This window comes from Sarcophilus harrisii, chromosome 1, assembly GCF_902635505.1.
Source record: "Sarcophilus harrisii chromosome 1, mSarHar1.11, whole genome shotgun sequence".
Taxonomy (NCBI): Eukaryota; Metazoa; Chordata; class Mammalia; order Dasyuromorphia; family Dasyuridae; genus Sarcophilus; species Sarcophilus harrisii.
The window spans coordinates 171,577,027-171,595,496 of record NC_045426.1 but is presented as its reverse complement, the minus strand read 5'-3'; the positions used below and the strand labels follow the sequence as shown (position 1 = coordinate 171,595,496).

The window sequence follows — 18,470 nt, the reverse complement described above, 5'->3', positions numbered from 1 at the left end:
ATTTTTGCTTGACTATGCACATTGTCACAAGAGATTTGTTTTTCTTTTCTTTTTTTCCCCCAGTGAGAGTAGAGGGAACTGAGGGAAAAGGAAAACAGTTTTTGTTATTTGAAAAATAACATTTAAAAGTGATTTTTTTTTTAAAGATAGGTCTTTGTATAGAGGGCAGCTTAGGGTCATTAAGTGAATTCCAAATTTCCTAAGTGATTCAATCCACTTTCCTCTTCTTATTCAAATCTAAAACCAATTCATTATCTATCCATAATATTTATGTTAGTTGATAGATATTGATGAATCAGCTCTATATGGTATCCATATCATGCTCTGAACAACAGGAATTCTTCACCCACTTGGTGGATTACATAGGATTCTTGTGAATGATTATAGATCTCATTGAGAGTGCTCAACAATGTTCTGAGCTTTCATGCAATCAAAAAAATGGTGATAAGCTTCTGACTCCAGAGTTTTTCTCCTCTCCCACTTACCCCTCAGTCCCCACAATCCTCAGCCTGAGACCTTCTTGTCCTGGAACTCCCCACCTCTTTAGCTTCCTTCACTCTCATTCCTCCTGGGGAATATCACTTTGGGAACAAGTGTGGGCTGGCTTTGGTTCAGATCTTTCCTGGCTCTGCTTCTAAATCTTAAGACACCAGACTCCCAGAGCCCTCTGTCTTCATTCCATGTTTTTCAGTTTGCCCTTTGTAAATACAGTTCTCTCATTAGAATGTAAATTCCTTGGGGGAAGGACTGCCATTTTTTGTTCATGTGTTTGTATCCCCAATGTATACAATAATTACTTAAAAAACACTTGTGACCTGCCTGCTGGCAAAGAGGTACACTTGGAGGACTTTACCATTCATGATGAATTCTTCTGCCATTTGGATTGGGTAGGTGGCAAACGCATTTGGTGAGTCTAGTTGCTGTACTTCACACTCTACTCCATATGCAGAACAAATAAGTTCAAGGTTACTACATGAAATGTATCTTTTTCTTTCAACTTCATTAAAAGAAGAGATTGAGTTTAGTGATACTTGTAGAAAAGTGATATTCTCTGAATCAGATAGCTACTATGTAAATAAATAGGGTCAGCTAGGAGTACTGGACCCTAAAGTCAGGAAGACCTGAGTTGAAATCCAGCCTCAGACATTTATTAGCTGTGTGATTCTGGGCAAGTCACTTTACCCTGTTTGCCTTAGTTTCCTCATCTGTAAAATGAGCTGGAGAAAAAAATGGTAAACCCACTTCAGTATCTTTGCAAAGAAAAACCCAAATTGGAGTCATAAAGGGTCAAACACAAGTGAAAAATGCTTGAACAAGGTAAACAGGGAAATAAATTTTTGAAAGCCCAAGCGACCTTTATTAAAGAAGCTATCAGAAAAGAAAATTAAATTAACAAACACAGAAGCATGAAAAAAGTATCAAAGCTGAGTGTCATATACTGTACAATAATATATGGACTAGCTATTGGGGGTCACCACTCACTTAAAAGATGTGAGAACTGATTAGCACCAGAGAATTAGTGTTTTAAAATTCTGTTTTATCAAGTGAAACTACCTTTGTCTTTTCTCTTTTCTTTTCCTATTTTCTATTTAAAAAAAAAAATCAGCCCTCAAAACTATATAATAGTGATATGTGAATCCAAGGATGCTTACAATTGATTTGACCTCTTGGATCATTTGTTGCTATTCAAACAGAAATTTTTGTAATTAGCAAGCTCAGAAATAAATGCAATTTATTTGTACTCTTTTTCCCCCCTGGAGCCAAGTACATTATTATAACTCACAAATGAAATGTTTTTAAACATTTTGAAATTTTTAGAAAAATTAAAAAGCAAACACAAATTATGAATGATAGTCTAATGATATTCTACATTGGACACAATTTGAAAGAAGAAGTTACTTGGGGGAAAATGATGAAAATGGTACAATGGGTGAGATCAAAATTGTGAAAAGTTTTTGCTGAAGAGATCATGGAATTTATCACATCTCATTCAATGCCAGCATGACAAAAATGGAAGTGTTACCCAGATGGGGTAAACCACATTACAAAGAACAAACTTGCATAATCTCTTGAAATGAGCAAAACTCTCAGCAAAAATAATCCAGAGACTCCATTGATGTGACTTTAACAAATACCTTTAAAATCTGATTCAAATATTACTAGCCAAATGAGCTTAGGCACCCTCAATTTCTTCATCTAGAAAAGGGAGATGACAGCACTTAATTCATGGAGTTGTTAGAATTTTGCTCACCTTAAAGCACTACAGAAATATTAGTTCTTATTAAAATAACAGTAGTTGGGTCTCAGAATTGATTGAAAAAATTGGTTAAAAAGCAAGACTATAGGCAAGATCTCCAAAATGACAACATTCACAGAGGAAAAAAAGGGGGAATGGAGGGAAAGTGTAAATAGCAAATCACTGAATGAAAACAAAAGTTATTGTCTGGCTTGAGAAATAGAAATCCTCTTGAATTCCCAGTTCTAAGATTAAAATTGTATTTTGGCACAACTGGAAGACCATAATAACTAAACTAATAAGAAAAATCATCCCCCTCAATCAAGAGATCCACATACCAAAAAAAGTGATTTCCCCCTACAGTGAAATAGTAAAAAGAAAATGGAAACCTCTGCTCCAGGGAATTAAATATCAACCCTAATGACATCTGGATTTTGTTAAATAGTTTTTTATGGGTTTTTTTCTTTAGTATTTAACAAGTTAGGGCCAGATCCTACAACCCTTGCATAAATACAAGTCCTAGTGATTTCAAATCACATAGTCAAAAAAATTTAGATATAAAAATGCACAGGAATATTTCTTAGTATACTACTTTACCTCTGGTAGCAAAGTGACTGTTCTGCTGTGGTAGAGAGTTGGAAGAATGAATGAGGAATCTGATTATAATTCCCTGAAGGAGAAGGAGATTTGTACCCTTTTATACATGGATGCAGAGATTGGTTTACCCTGGATAGCCCTCTTTTTCATACGAAATAACATATATAAAGCACTTTGTAAACTTTAAAGTACTATATAAATTCTAGCTATTATTATCATTCTTTGCTGTAAAAAAAATATCTTTGATGTTTAAATGCCTTGCTCTTGGATGTTTGTGACTCTGCTGTATAATTCTCAATATAAGGACCAGGACATGAGCTGAATAGTTATCAACCCAAAATGAGTGATGGGAAAGGCATAATGTCATTAAAACTCACAGTCCAGGTGTTCAGAGTTTAGAGATTAAAAGATTCTTAGCATCTTACCCAGTGATCTTAATTCAGACAGGACAATTTTTGCCTGAGCTCTGTAATCACCAACATCATTCAAAGAGAACACAACCATTTCCCCCCCTCTCAAACCCAACTCTGAATATTCCTATTCTCATCTAATTACCACATAGCTTTTAAAACATCCATCCTTGTAAAGACTGCTCATTAATTAATGTCTTTGCCCAGTAATTTTTTTAGAGCCTCATGCACAAACCCTTGCATATGTTCTCTCAGGTCCAAGTGACTCAAAATTACTAAAAGGGATGTGGGATCTCATCGCATCAGAAATTCTCTCCAGTAGTACATATCTCAAGCCATCCATGCCAGCCTATCCCAGCTCTTATCAGTGGCCTCCCATCAGTTCAGGAGGACATGCTGAAGGTCTTACTTGCTTTCTCCTAACACTAAAAGGGTATTTATAGAGCACCTCTACCCTCACCCACCTAGGCAGTCCATCTTCGCTTCCAATCACATAGCTCCTTAATGACATTTTTCACCATTGTTCTTCTTGGGGATTCTTCACTGATTATGTGTCACAGCCTATTCACACTCATCATATGCCTCTTTATCTTAGCATTACCCTCTCTGGGACATTAACTTTTAAAATATAACATTTGCATAATTCTCTGGAGATTGTTGTATTCCATATCTATTCCTATAAGTTAAAGCAGTAGAATACCAGTCTAAGTTAAAGCAGTAGACTGGTATTCAAGAGAATGCCCTGGCTTATATGAGACATCTGGGATCCTTAAAGGAACTCTGCACTCTCCTAAAGAAAAAGTAAACTTTCTAGACTTTGCCACCATGCTTCAACAACCATCCTAACCGTAACATTCCTCTGATATGCTACCTCTCTTCTCTCATTGATGAATTCCTTCTTGAGCCTCCATTCTGGGGAGGATTCCAAACTGGCCCTCTTCTTCCACTGGTGAGTTCCTTCCTGGGCTTCTGTTTTGGAGAGGAGCCCAGGCAATCAACCTTCATTCTTCTCTAAGCTAAGAAAAATCATTCTCCTCAATCAATAAATACTTCATTCTCCAAGCTCTACTTTGGATTTTCTATACTTAGACACAATGGCTTTTCAAAAGTACTTCCTTTTGCCCTCTCACTTTTCAGTTCCCTTTTTGTGTGAAGTATGTAAGTTTCTTGAAGGCAAGTATTGTCATTCTCTGTCTCTGTCTCCCTCCACCTCTCCCTTCCTCCTTTTCTCCTCTCCTCCCCATTCCCCGTGCTTAGCACAGTGTCTGCCAAGCAGTAAGCACTTAATAATAAGCACTTATTGTGCTAAGACAAGACTAACTTGTCTGAAAGCAATCCAACCTCCTCTCTTCTTCCTGTTCAACTTTAGATCCAAATTTTTATCTATCTTTACTGTTTGTCCCAGATGAACATAAGGAGGTACAAGCTCTATAATATGTCCATCAAATTGCTTTTTGTAATATGGACATAAAGTATTCTACCCCAAGTATAATGGGGAAACAAATCTACATATACACAGCTTGCATACAGATTTGATCCTTCACTATCAATGAAAGAAAATCACATACTATTCTAACATTTTAATACATACAGATATAGAGGAAATAAGAGATCTATCTTGAAACTAAGGCTCTCAAGAACAATGGCCCAAAAGTGAAAAAAAAATAAAGTGAATTCACTTCACAGGGAAAGATTTCAATATTTCAAAGTTTAAGATATTTTACAGGTATGGATGTTATTCCAACCAGCACAGGCTGAAACCTCCTCCAAATCAAGTCAACATCAGTATGCATTTATTGAATACTTACTATGTGCTAAGTTCTGGGAATATAAAAAACAAGCAAAAAGATAACATATTCTACTGAGGGTAACAAATATTAAAGGATGAAGAAAAGCAATTGGGGGGGGAGGGTGGCTTAAGAAGGAAGGGCAGTGAGAAATAATAGAATATGTCCCAGGGGTAGACATATGATGAAGAAAAAGGTCCAAAGTCAGGACTGGACACAGCAGAGGAATAAAGGAATAAACATAACTCAGATGGGGGAAAAATATATCTTTCTTTGTACAAACCTCTTACTGAAATATTGGGAAGCTAGGTGGTGCAGTAGAGAGTGTCAAGCCTAGAATAAGGAAGAGTTATCTTCCTTGAGTTCAAATCTGAAATCAGACACTTACTAGGCATGTAACTCTGAGCAAATCTCTAGTCCATTTGTCTCAGTTTTCTCATTTGTAAAATGAACTGGAGAAGGTTCCACTATCAAACCACTCCACTATCTTTAACATCAAAGCTCCAAAATGGTGTCACAATGAGTCAAACACAAATGAAATGACGAACAACAACAAAAAATAAAATCTAGCATTTCCTTCAGTTAGGAACCTAGGCAACCAAACATTTTTCTGAGAAGGGCTTTATAGGTTTCATCTGTCTGCCAAAGGTTTCCATGACACACCAAAAAATGTTAAGAATCCTACCTTAGACTCACCCTGTTTAGGTTTAACTCCTTAAACAAAGCCTCTCTTCATTTTTAATTCTCCATTTATCATCAAACTTAAGTGTTCACATTCCCTATAGATTGGGAAGGTTTCTTTTCTCAGTAAGATTCCCACGCTTAACTATGATTATTCAAGTTTTTTAAAATATTTTTTCAAAACTTCCAACATCTCATCCCCCTCAGCTTATAGCAGTCATGCAAATTAACAAGGATTCACAAACCCACAGGCTTTGAACAGAAATCAGGTCAAGTTTCAATTAAATAAGTCTGGGAAAGTCAAACTTTTGGTGATTTGAAAATATAAGCAGTAATCTTATTGCTGCTTTTCAGTTACTATTGTTCAATGACACCAGATATTTCAGCATTGCTAAGTATAGGAGTAACTAATGAAAGCTACTGTTGTCACAAATTTTTACAAATGGAGAAGTTAAATTACCCATGACATTTATTTTCAAATCTATGTGTACACAAGTCCAGTTATTATTCTCAAAGCTACTACTTCAGAGTTGATTCCAAACTCCTTATTTAAGGGAATGGATCCTAGCAAAAAGAAAAGCTCAAAAGGAAATTTAGACAAAACTTACAGCTTGAAGTCATAGTGTCTCTCACATGAAACTATACAACCCACCCTCCCTCTACCTCATGAATACTTGAAAAGTAAGAACAAAACAACCTAATCTTTTTTTTCTTTACATCTTTTTACTTTAACTGAAAAAAAAAACAGTAAAATAGGCACAGAAGGCAATAGAACTGTATTGTAGCCCTAATTTTCACTATTAACTAGTTATGTGACCTTGAAAAAGCTTTAGTTTCTTCATTTACAAAACAAGAAATTTAAGCGATCTTTAAGGTTTTCACCCAGCTTTGCTATTTTATGATTCTTTAAATTTCAGATTTTTTTCTTCCTCCTTTGTTTCCATACCCTCCTATTTACCAAAATCTGGGTCAGCAGCATAGTTGGTGGTCCACCCTTAGGTCAAATCCAAAATCATCTTGGAATTTAAGGAAATCAGGCAAGACAAACTGCTCTCCACCCCCCATCTTCTCTTGCTCTGGATTGATGCCTTTTGGCAGAGCTCCAAAGGGTGGATAACGAGTATATAGATATGTATAGTTATTGGGAAAGGGGTAATATCTGTGTGTATCGGGTGGGAAGGGAATCTCCAAAGGTCTCAGGAATGAAGTAGTGGTTCAGCAGAATTTTGAAAAAAAACTTAAGAAGCAGAGATGAATGGAGTGTATTCCTTTGCCCATGAAAAAGGCACATGGACAGAAAATGGAATAATATAAATGAGAGGCCGCAACAAAATTAGTTTAACTGGATCAAAGAGTAGATGAAGTGAAGTAATGATGAAAAGGTGGGTTGTGATCAGTCTGGGAAGGGTTTTAAATGCTTGAGTCATTCCCCAATAAATAAGTAATCAAAAAATATGGACAAACACTTCTCAAAAGAGATGCAAATTATTAAAAAAAACATATGCAAGAATGGCCCAGATCAGCATTAAAAACAAACGTTTTTGTTAATAAAAACAACTAAGGTTTCACCTCACAACGCAGCAAATGGGCAGAGATATTAAAGCTGGGAATAGTCAATGTTGGTGGAGTTGTGGAAAAACAGACACACTAATTCACCAGTGGGAGAGTACGAATTGGTCCAACTATTCCAGAAAGCAATTTGGAATCATATGAAGTAAGTAAATGTCCATACAGACAAAAAGACACTGTATACAACAGCATAGTTAGAGCAGAACTTTTGTTGGAATAAAAAGCTAGAAACAAAGGTCTATTGATTATAGAATGGCTAGACAAGTTATGATACATGAATCTAATGTAATATTAGTATAGTATAAGAAATGATCAATACAGAGAAGAAAGAACACTCATATAAAACTGATGCACAGTGAAGTAAGCAGAAACTTAAAACATGGTGGTGGAGTTGGTGAATTGAACCAATCTTTCTGTAGAACAACTTGGAACTACACCCAAATAGCAATCAAACTGTGAATACCCTTTGATCCAATAATACCACTACAAGAGCTATATCCCAAAGAAATCATTTAAAAAGGGAAAAGGACCTCCATGTGCAAAAATATTTACAGCAGTTCTTTTTTTGTAGTGGGAAAGAATTGTAAATTGATGGGATGCCCATCAATTGGGAATGGCTCAACAAGTTGTGGTATAGAAATGTAATGGAATACTATTATGCTTTAAGAAATGACTAGGAGGTAGATTTCAGAAAAAAATGAAAAGACATTCACTAATATAAAGTAAAGTGAGCAGAACTATGAGAAACACTGTGCATAGTATCAACAACACTGTGCAATGATCTTGCTTAGCTCTGCTCAGCAATACAGTAGTCCCATAGAAGTCCATGATGGAAAATGCTATCTACATCTAGAGAAACAGCTGATAAATAGAAGGATGAATAGTGTGGTTTTATATACACATGCTAGTATCTAATGGTAGTCTTCTCCAGAGCAGGGTAGGGAAGAAAGGAAGAAAAAAACTAAGAAAACACAGCAGAGGGAAAAAATACTTAAAAGGAAGCACAAAAAAGCAATGTAGCTTTAAAAACAATGTCATATATTACATGTTTTGACACTATGAAATGAAGATTCATGGCTTTATATTTAATTCTCTTTTTAAGTTTTGCTGGAAATATGAAATGTTTTCTTTTTTGTCTTTTTCTATGTAAGTTGAAAATGAATAAATATTTTTTAAAAAATTTAAAGAAAAACAAAAATCATTTTAAGTCATTATTTTTGGAATTACCAAACAGGAATTTGTACTTGATTCCAAAAGTAATAAGAAGATCCTGGAAGTGGCATGGTCAGGTCTGTATTTTGTAAATATGACTTTGGCAGATGTAAGGCGCATGGGTTAGGATGGGGAGGGACTTGAGTTACAGAGACCAATTAGAAGATTACTGCAATAGTCTAGGCAATAGGTGATGAAGTTCAGAGCTAGTTGGTGACTCTACAAGTAAAAGAAAGGTCAGATGTGAGAAATATAGTAGAGTTAGAAACAATATTTCACAAAAGATTCAATGACTGGGATGAGGAAGAGTAAGGAAACAAGAATTCTGACTAAATACATCGTAGCAATGCTCTTGTCTTCCACCAACCCAATTCTTTCCTATATGCATATAGCCAACAAAGAAAAATACAGTTAAATCCATTTTCCAGAATTTATCTTTGCTCATTCTAAGGACTCTTGCCATTTGATCAATTTTATATTTATTTTCTCTATACGTAATCATTTTTGTACTATTATGCAGAGTATTCTGAGAGTAAAAGATACTTCTTAATTCTAGGGAATAAACATATTAAATGCACAAAGAAAAAACACAAAATGAAAAAAATACAAAAAAGAATGAGTATAGAAAGAAGAATTAAACAGAAAACAAAATACATGGATTTCTTTTACCATTTGTGAATGTCATCATTTTTTTATGACTTGGGTCTATAAGTCATGAATATCAGTACTCAAATAATAATTCAAGATCACCCAAAGAGCAATAAAGAGAGGCATAAGGAAGCTACAACACATTCCCAGTTGAGAATTGAGCAGAAGAAACAACAATAAGAATTTCAACAGAAAAAAATGGAGAACTAGACAGGAAAAAAAGATGACCCAGTCACATAGAAAGAATGGGAAATAACTGGTGCATAGCCTACATGTACTACTGGTATCCACTTAACAACTAGAGAGTTATAGGAAAGTCCCCAGCACAGTGGGTACACTGTGCCCATCCCTCTGTGAAGGATTTATGGAAAGAAATTGATAAGAATCTCACAAAATAGGCAGTCAATCATGGATGGATGGGCTGTAATCTTCACCATTACAGGGAATACCCACATAGATATGATCAGAGATTTAAAACAATATCAAGTCTCAGATATACATTTTATACTTCTTTTCTCCTTCATCCTGTTTTGATTGCTATAAATCTACCTAAAATTTCCTGCCTCGATTCTTCCCATATACATCAAAAAAGAATGCAAAAACATATTGTTTAAATATAGATATACCACTCTTCCTTTTGTTATTTTTTTCTGGCATTTTCCCTAGAAGAATATTTTTTTGGTGCTCTGCATCCACTGTTACCAGTTTGGAGCAAATTGATTTCATATTTCTGATTTTCAATGAAGCATAAGTATCTCAAGAGCCAAGTAACAAGTAAAAACTGTGAGAACATCTGCTTTCTGGGTCTCTGCTCCAACTACTAATGTCATTATTTCTGCAGAAAGCTGCCAATATGTTTTCTTTACACACACACACACACACACACACACACACACACACACAAATTTCTTGGAAAGAATATGCCAAACTTGGCTACACTGAAGAATTAAATTAATGGATTCCAACTCCTTAGCCTCCTAGAAGTACATTTCCATACTGGAAATGTAATTAACAGATTTGGAAAAACACTTAGAATTAACCTCACAATCAATTATTATAAAATAAAAATTTAAACTTTTAACATCTTATTATATATCACAGTGCTATCTGGCTATTTGACAGGATTTTATTATTTAGGTTAATTAATTTTCTGAATTTAAAAATCCTTCAGCGGTATACATTCTGAATTTAAAATGTTTTTAACAAACTTTTGTTAACAACAACAACAAAAAACAAAAAAAAACCCTTATAAGTCTCCATGTTTTTTAGGCTCGTCTGACTCCATGACCCTCCTTGGCATTTTTCTTGTTACATATATTAAAGTGATTTGCCATTTCCTTCTCCAACCCATTTTACATATAAGGAAACTGAGGCAAGCAGGGTGAAGTGACTTGTCCAAGGTCCCACAGCTAGTAAGTGTCTGAGGCAGGATTTGAACTCATGAAGGTGAATGTTCCTGACTCCAAGTCTTGCACTCAATGAATGCACAATGCCCTCTAAATGCACCATAACACAAGATATGGCAAAACTTCAAATAACGGAATTTTGCTAATCTGTGAGGATATAAATTAGTATTAGTTTTGATTCTGCAAAGTAAAAAGATGACTGCAAAGTATAAGTAATGAGTCATTCTGCCCTCCTGATATTTTAAATTCTGTATACTATTACTTAGGTATTTGTTATAATTCTAGATATTCTTAATCAATAAACAACAGTTGGATTTATTCCTGAGCACCAGTTAAACACCCTAAATTAAAAACTGAGATCCAAAAATCATTTTTGATGCATACAACTTAAATGCATCTAACTATGCAAAATTCTATAGTACACTACATTTGAAATAGGAACAGATTAATAAGGGTGAAAGAACTAAATGACAATGAGGTGACAAACTGAGATCATATAATTTTTAATTTTTTCAAAACTAGAATGAGTGTTTAATCTGTCACTGATATGAGGTTTCCCTTAAACCTCTACATCTAGAGATATCTCCCTTGCATAAATGATATCACACTTGAACAAAATGTTTTACTGAAGTTGGATAGTAAAAATGATAGTTCTGGATGTATGTGGAAGAAACATATGGTAACAAAAAGGTTAGATGGCAAAGATTAACAACCTGTATTTCTCTATCACTTTCAAGTTTCAAAAGTGCCTTTTTCAAAGCAACCCTCTAAGCAAGATATCTGGGTAAGGAAAAATCTATGATTTCATCAGCATAGAAAACTCCAGGTCTGCTAATTCCTTCTGCTAGCATGCTGCATCTGTTTATGTGCTAGCAAAGTACACCAGACACTAATGATGTAGCTCGGTTCACAGAGCTAGAATGCTAAATACAGAATTTGAACCCTCAATAGGTCTTTCTGACTTCAGCCCATCTCTCTATCCATTTTGTCATCATCAATTTTCAAATGTTGTGAAATCATTTTTCAAAAATTATACCCAAATCTTTGAAAAAGACCCATGTTGAAATAATGTCACCTTAAAAAGATTCACCTTTAACAAGCTCCTCTCTTTGAAAAATATAACTGTTTGTGAATATCATTTTTCAAGATTTGACTATTTTCCTTAATTATTTTTTGAGATTTGTTTTACTTTTAAAGACATCAACAACCAAAAATACAATGCTTGATCTCTAGCTCTACAATTTTTTTGAAGCTTCTGTAATATCAAATACTTCTTTCACAGAAGATTTGTTCTTCATCATGCTAGTCTTGCAAAACGAGGCAGATCTATATGACTGGTGCTAAGAAAATGTGTTCCTTTCCTTTTTCTCAATACCAGAAGCATGACTTTTCAAGAGAAATAGAAAAGTTGTTATTTCTTCAAAAGGATTTTTTCATCAAAACCCTTATGATGATATTATAGTTACTGTCCTTGAGAATTAACCCACCATGAAAAGACTGTAAGCAAACCAATAGAAAGTACCAACTCTGGTTACTTCCTTGGAAAGGACTGTAAAAGTAAGCCTTTCTTTCAAGACATATTTGGAAGGTGAAATGCAGTACCATTTTTTTCCCTGCTAACTTGGAAACAAAGATCAAGTTAGCTAAATTTAGGAGAGCTTAAAGAATGTGGCATGCTTCTTAATATGAAGAACATCAATGAATTGCATAGTTCTGCTATAAAACACTTATGGAAAGAAGTGAAGAGTTGCTCAGAATAAGAAGTCACGGATGGGTTGAGATATGAGATCTATGCCGTGGGTGTAGGAATTAACCACATTGAGACTATATCTCACAAACCCACTGAGGCACCAAAAGAAGGATTACAAGAAAATTCTTTAAAAAAAAAAAAAAAAAGTACACGGAAAAAACCTATAGGGTCCCTATTAGTTTATCTATGATCATATATCCTCCTGGTCTTTAAAACAGGATGAACACTCTGGAAAAACACATGAATTTCTGTACAGCTCACTATATTCTCAGCTATCTGATCTTGGACAAGTCTGGAAAGTTATAAAGTATAATGCAAAAATTAGCAAAGTTTTTGGTTTGGGGACCCCTTTATACTCTTAAAAATTACTGAGGACTCTTGGTCAAGCGTTCTTGCTTATATGGATTACAATATCTATACTTAACATATCAAACATTAAAATATCTTAGTATTATTATGGAAATAGTTTTGACCTTAAAGACCCCCCTCAAAAAAAAGGGTCTCAGGAATTACCAGGGTTCCTGATATCACACACAGTGAGAATCCTGAGAGTCTCACTTGAGAATCAGTAGTATAGCAGATAGGGTTCTGGAATTACTCAGGAAGACCTAAGCCTTTGGGCCTCGAGTTTTCTCACCTGTGAAATGGAGGTGGGGGGGGGAGACGGGTATTAGACTATAATGTTTCTAAGTTCTCTCTAAATCTATTATTTTATGAAGTCATTTCTCTTCTCTAGACCTCAACTTTTTTCATCTCTAAGGTGAGATTAGACTATATCATCTTGTACAGTTTTTTTTAATCTCTTAAGAGTCTATTATTTTAAAGTTCTCTAGTATAGTGGGTCTGCAAAGTGTGGACCAGGGATTCATTCCAAGGGTATGAAAACAACCAATCATGAGGTGGAAAAATTGAATTGTATTTCACCCTCCCAACAGAGCCAATATAGGTCTTGTTTCCAACACAACTACTCCTTATATAATTCCAATACTTCTCTATTCTTCTTCCTCCCTTGATGTTGCTAGCAAGTTCTTAAGCTACCCAGTTCTGAGCTGGAATGCCCTCAGAGCAGTTCTAAACTAACCACACACTGGCACCTACAGCAAAAGCTGCATAGGTGACTTTGAGAACCAGCACAGCATATCACCTTTCCTCTCCAAGTCCTGAGATCACCCTGTGGCTAGAGCAGATCCAATAAGAAGGTAGGCTCTGAATTCTTCCACTCCCCTATCCACACACTAATTTTTCATTTTAGATGGAGCAGCATAAGTCACCAAAGAGAAGTGGATATGGATGGGCTGTGATCTGCATTAAAAGTCTCATTTCATTATCTTCTCCTAGTCATTCCTCTCCCTTTCTGTCAAGAGCACCACCATCCTTCCAGTTTCCAGGTTCACAAAATCTAGGTGTCACCTTCGATTCAGCACTTTTCCTCATGCTGCATAGAAGTCATCTGCCAAATCTTTTCAGTTCTACTCTCCCCATATCTCTTCTATATGACCTTCTCTCTACTTACACAGCTCCCACTCTCATTCAGGCCTTCATCACATTTTTACTGGACTACTGTAATACCTTCCTACTTAATTTTCCCTGTATTCTCCCCTCTCCAATCCATAGTAATTTTCCTAAAGCAGGGGTTTGACCATGTTATTCCCCTATTCAGACAACTACAGTTGTTCCTTGTTAAAATCTAGGATCAAATATTATTTCATCTTTAATTCAACTTTTCTTATTTCTATTTTTCTGTAAGTTTTATACTGTATATAATATTAAGACAATAATATATGTATAATAACTAAATATACACATAGTGGGGGTCCATGATCAAATTTTTGCTGATGGAGAGCATGAATAACAACAACCAAAAAAAAGGTTGAAATCTACGCTCTAATAGACACATACTAAATTATAAGTTCTCTCAAGTCAATTTAGTTCAATAGAAAAATGTATCCACTATATATAAAGCACTGTGATAAATCCTAGGGGAGACAAGGTAACAAAAAGTCCAATATCCCCATCTTCAAGGAACTCACATATGTCTAGTATATCTGCTCCTTCTGTCATTGTGTCCCCTGGAGAACTCCTCCACATCTCAGGTCTCTCTACAAAACCCAATCAACAATGGATCATCCAGTCTCACAGGGATGTTAGAGCAAACCAATACCAGGAAAATCCAGTGCTGTGCTTAAGGCAGAGCAGTTTTTTTTTTAATGTTTTTAATAAATTGAAATAAAAAATTGAATAAATCTTTAATAAATTAAATAAATAAACACATGCATTTTAATGAATTGAAGGAATACTCAAAGCAATTTCAAATATTTTATTTTATCCAGAATTTTTTAATGGTTAAAAAAATATGAGATTTGTTTCTGCAGAGACTATTCAAGGTGAATTTCCTCATTTTGAAAACAACTACAATTACTCCAGCTTCAAAATAAACAAATTGACTACAAAAAAAAAACCCTAAAAAAGATTCCTCCTATCTCAGTGTTCCTTTTCCTCATTTAATTTGTCAAATTTGTCAATTAAAGGGTTTAAAGAAAGGAATTGGACCTGTGTCCACTTTCACTGTTGTAGGAAATTCCTGGATAAGAAAATTAGTAAGCAAGTATAGAGTTAACTAGACTCTAGGTTCCAGAGCACTGAGACATTACATGTCTTGCTCAGAGTCACACAGCCAACAGATAAGAGTCAAATACTGAACTTCCTGAAGTTGGCCTCTCTATCCATCAAGCCAGAGTGTATCTCTGGGTCAACTAAAATCATGCTTCTACTCTATGTTTATATTGGTAAAGCGTTGGGAGGGAGAAGGAGAGACATAGATTTTCAAAAACCCCTAGAGAAAAGTGCTCAAAAGTCAACATGTTTATTCTTATCAGCTTCCATCTCTGAATCTTTCTTCAAAAAGTTTGATCAACTTATTGAAGATTTGAGTCTGGCTGCCAAAAACTAAAACAGAAAAATTAGAAACTTTGAGTTTAATTAGTTTTCATCTCCTTTCATCTCATCACAAGTATTCATTGTTTGGTACTGAGAATTCAGCTAAGAAATATGTCTATGGAACTCAAGTAATTAACCTTTGTTCTTTGGCATGGATTTTCAGGATCAATCATAGTGGAAAAATGCTGGACAGAAAAATTAATCAACTATAATTCTAAGACCCAAGAAGAATAAAGCAGGAAAAAAAAATGATGTTTTCTAGCATCTTTCTGCAGTTTTAGGCAATTGTATTCCTAGAAAAGTACAACATAAAGCTATTAAAAACTATCACCCAAAATTGAAGCGGTAATTCTCCCACACTCCCTAACCCCCACCTCTACCCGCTAAGTACGTTTTAGATTATCTCAGTTTCTAAGGACGAGAAATATGAATTTTCTGGGACATTTGCAGAATACACAACACAAATTAACCTGAGGGAATTCACCAGGTGTCCCTTAATTAGAAACAATACATCAAAAGTTAGCACGGCAAACGGTCACAAACCACAACTGACCAGAAAGCCATATACAAAGCGTTTATCACTTTTACCACAATGAATCCGGCTTTTTAGCTTTACAGAAACGTCAGCGGTGTTCATGCACTTTCAGGGACACACAGCCACCAGCCATATTAAGTAGAAAACTAAACTTTCCAGATTCGTTAGCTCATCTCTTCTAGCCACGTGAAATGCAACAGGTGTCTTCACGTGTCCCCGGACCGAACTCTTTCAGCCAAAACAGTGGGGGAAGCGGCGAACCTTAATCAGTGACACTAACAATGACCACTGCTCCTTATCAAGCGCCTGGAAGAAAAAAGCCCCCCCAAATTACAAGGCAAGAGGAGCCCTACCCACCACCTCATTTTCAGTTCACTAGAGGAGGAGGGGATGAATTGCCCTGATTGAGTTTTTACATTTAATTTTTTCCCCCCGAGGGTGGCTCTGGAAAATACCCCCGCTCCCAACCTTGGGGAGTTGAAGTTCGCCCTCCTAAGCTGCCCTGCTGCCTTAATTCAGATGGGCTGCGCGCATCTCTAAGATGGGCACTACCCAGGTGCCCTCAGAACCCCTTAAAGAAGACGCAGGGTTGGGGCGGGAGGAGAAAGGGAGGGCATCGAGGAGAGGGAAAGGACAGGGAACCTACCTGCTTATCCAAAGAGTCCTTGCCACCCACGGCCCCAGACGCCGCCTTGGGCGGGGCGGGCGCCCGCTCGCAGCTGCAGCCCTCCAGCAGGTACATGCCGGCGGGCCGGCCGCTCTGCTCTCCCTCGAAGTAGAAGAGCACATTTTGGTAGAGAGCGAACCACTTCTCGTGCCAGCGGCTCGCCTCGGCCGCCTTCTTGCTCAAGAAGCCACGCTTCGTACCCTCCTTGCGGGCCAGGAAGGCCAGGTACAGGGCGTGCCCCTCGTTGTAGCGCACGCTCTTCTGCATTGCGAAGGGGGGCCCGGGCCGGCCTGTGGGTTGGGGGGCTCGCGTCTTCGGCGGGCCCCTAGCTCGGGGAGCCCCCCGGCATATCTGTGAAAACTCCCCCACTCCACCCCCGAGGGGACGGCTCCAAGCCGCTTTCTGCTTCCCCGCGTAGGGGTGCAGTGCGGCCAGTGGCTCCTCTGTTCTTCCCTGGGGAACCGGGAGCCCCTTAGCCTCCCCGAGGCCGCTCGACCCTCTGGGGATGGCCGGTGCCCGGGCCTCCCCTCGGGCACTGGCGTCAGGGGTGCTCTCCCGTTCTCAATGCTGCTGTTTGTTGTAGCTGCTGCAGTCGCGGCTTCAGTCCCCGGGCTAGGGCAAGAGGGACCTCTGGGCTCTCCAAGAGGCCCAGCTGTCTGCGGCCAGAGCCTCCTACAGACTCCGCCCGGCCCTCCCAGCAGCAGTCTTCTTGCCCCACTCCCCCCAAAAAAGTTCGTGCCCCAAACCGCAACGGAGTCTGTCTGGGGAGACGCACATCAGCCCAAGGAGGATTGTACACGAGCAATTCGTTCTAGGGGAGACAGAAGGTAAAACGTCACGTGGGAGATCAGCTGTAATCGGCTTTGAGACCAATTTAAAGAGCAAAGTCGACGAGGTTGAGAAGCCCTCACTCTGTCCTGTGCAGTCCAGTCCCCTCCTCTCTCTCGGACTGCGCTGGCGCTGCCTCTGCTCAGGGTTTATCCTTCTGCCTGCTCATCTGGCTGGGGGAGAATTAAAGGAAAGCGCGCGCGATCACACAGACACAGACACACACACACACACACACACACTCATACGCGCGTGCGTTTCCATAGCACTAGGGTGGAGTCACCTCCCCAAAATATTGTGTAAAATTTGCATAAAGTGAAAGTCCCCCTCCACCTTTCTTTCCTTTTGTTACCTGTATTTTAACTAGCCCGACAGAGATGAATATATTCAAACAGCAAGGTGGTTATTTTTATTGCTTTTGGTAGACTTTGACTCATGGGATTTTAAAAGTGTACTGAGTTCAGAAACGGAAAATCCTTTCAAATACCTCTAATGTCCAAATTTTCTCACATCTATAGGATATAGTGCGTTTATAAACTGCTTTTCCTAATAACTTCCCTAGAGGCCACCCTAGGACATATACTGTTTCCCTTGGATTGTTTAAGTTACTGTAACTCATTTGGCTAACAAATCTGCATGAGTGGCCAGAAGAAAAAGGGACCCGCAGCTAAAAAATCTAAGTGTCAAAAGAAATTGAGGGGAAGGGAGAAAGCTGTTGAAATATCCAGAACATCGCTAGGATTCAATTTTATGATGTACATTTAAACGTTTTTACTATGTCAGTTATCAGAAAGAAAAGAAAAGAAAAAAGCTTACCATGACCTAAAATATTATTTATTGATTAAAAAAAAAAAATACCCCCACCCGTGCACCAATAAAATATAGTCATATGGCCTTACAGCTTTTTTTTTTTTTTTTTTTTTTTACAGAATTCAGCAGGCTAGGGGTTTCTTCTGTCATTTGTATTACTGCAGATTCTCTCACAGAATCTTATAGGAATCTTTTCTCCCAGTTCCTCAGAGTGGTTTCCCATTTTGTTTATAGAAGATTCTAATCACTTTTATTAATTGGGAATTAAGTGAAATACTGTATATTGCCAATATGAAATATCGTGTTGAGGCTAATTTCTGTTATAACAATTGGTCTTTCTAATGCATAATTCTTGCCTGGTATTTTTCTGGTTTTACCATGTTTTAGGATTGTAGCA

The 18,470-nt window shown here is 37.2% G+C and overlaps 1 protein-coding gene across 4 annotated transcripts in view; it reads right to left on the bottom strand.

The window, feature by feature from the left end:
- RASGRF2 (Ras protein specific guanine nucleotide releasing factor 2) overlaps nucleotides 1-17,480 on the bottom strand; it is a 310,740-nt gene extending 293,260 nt beyond the window's left edge. For all 4 annotated transcript variants that reach the window (XM_012541399.2, XM_003759876.2, XM_031967027.1 and 1 more), the window contains exon 1: nucleotides 16,415-17,480. In XM_012541399.2, the coding sequence (XP_012396853.2) occupies nucleotides 16,415-16,702 (288 nt within the window). In that variant the 5' untranslated portion in view covers nucleotides 16,703-17,480. The remainder of the gene's footprint in view (nucleotides 1-16,414) is intronic.
- Nucleotides 17,481-18,470: the final 990 nt, after the last annotated feature.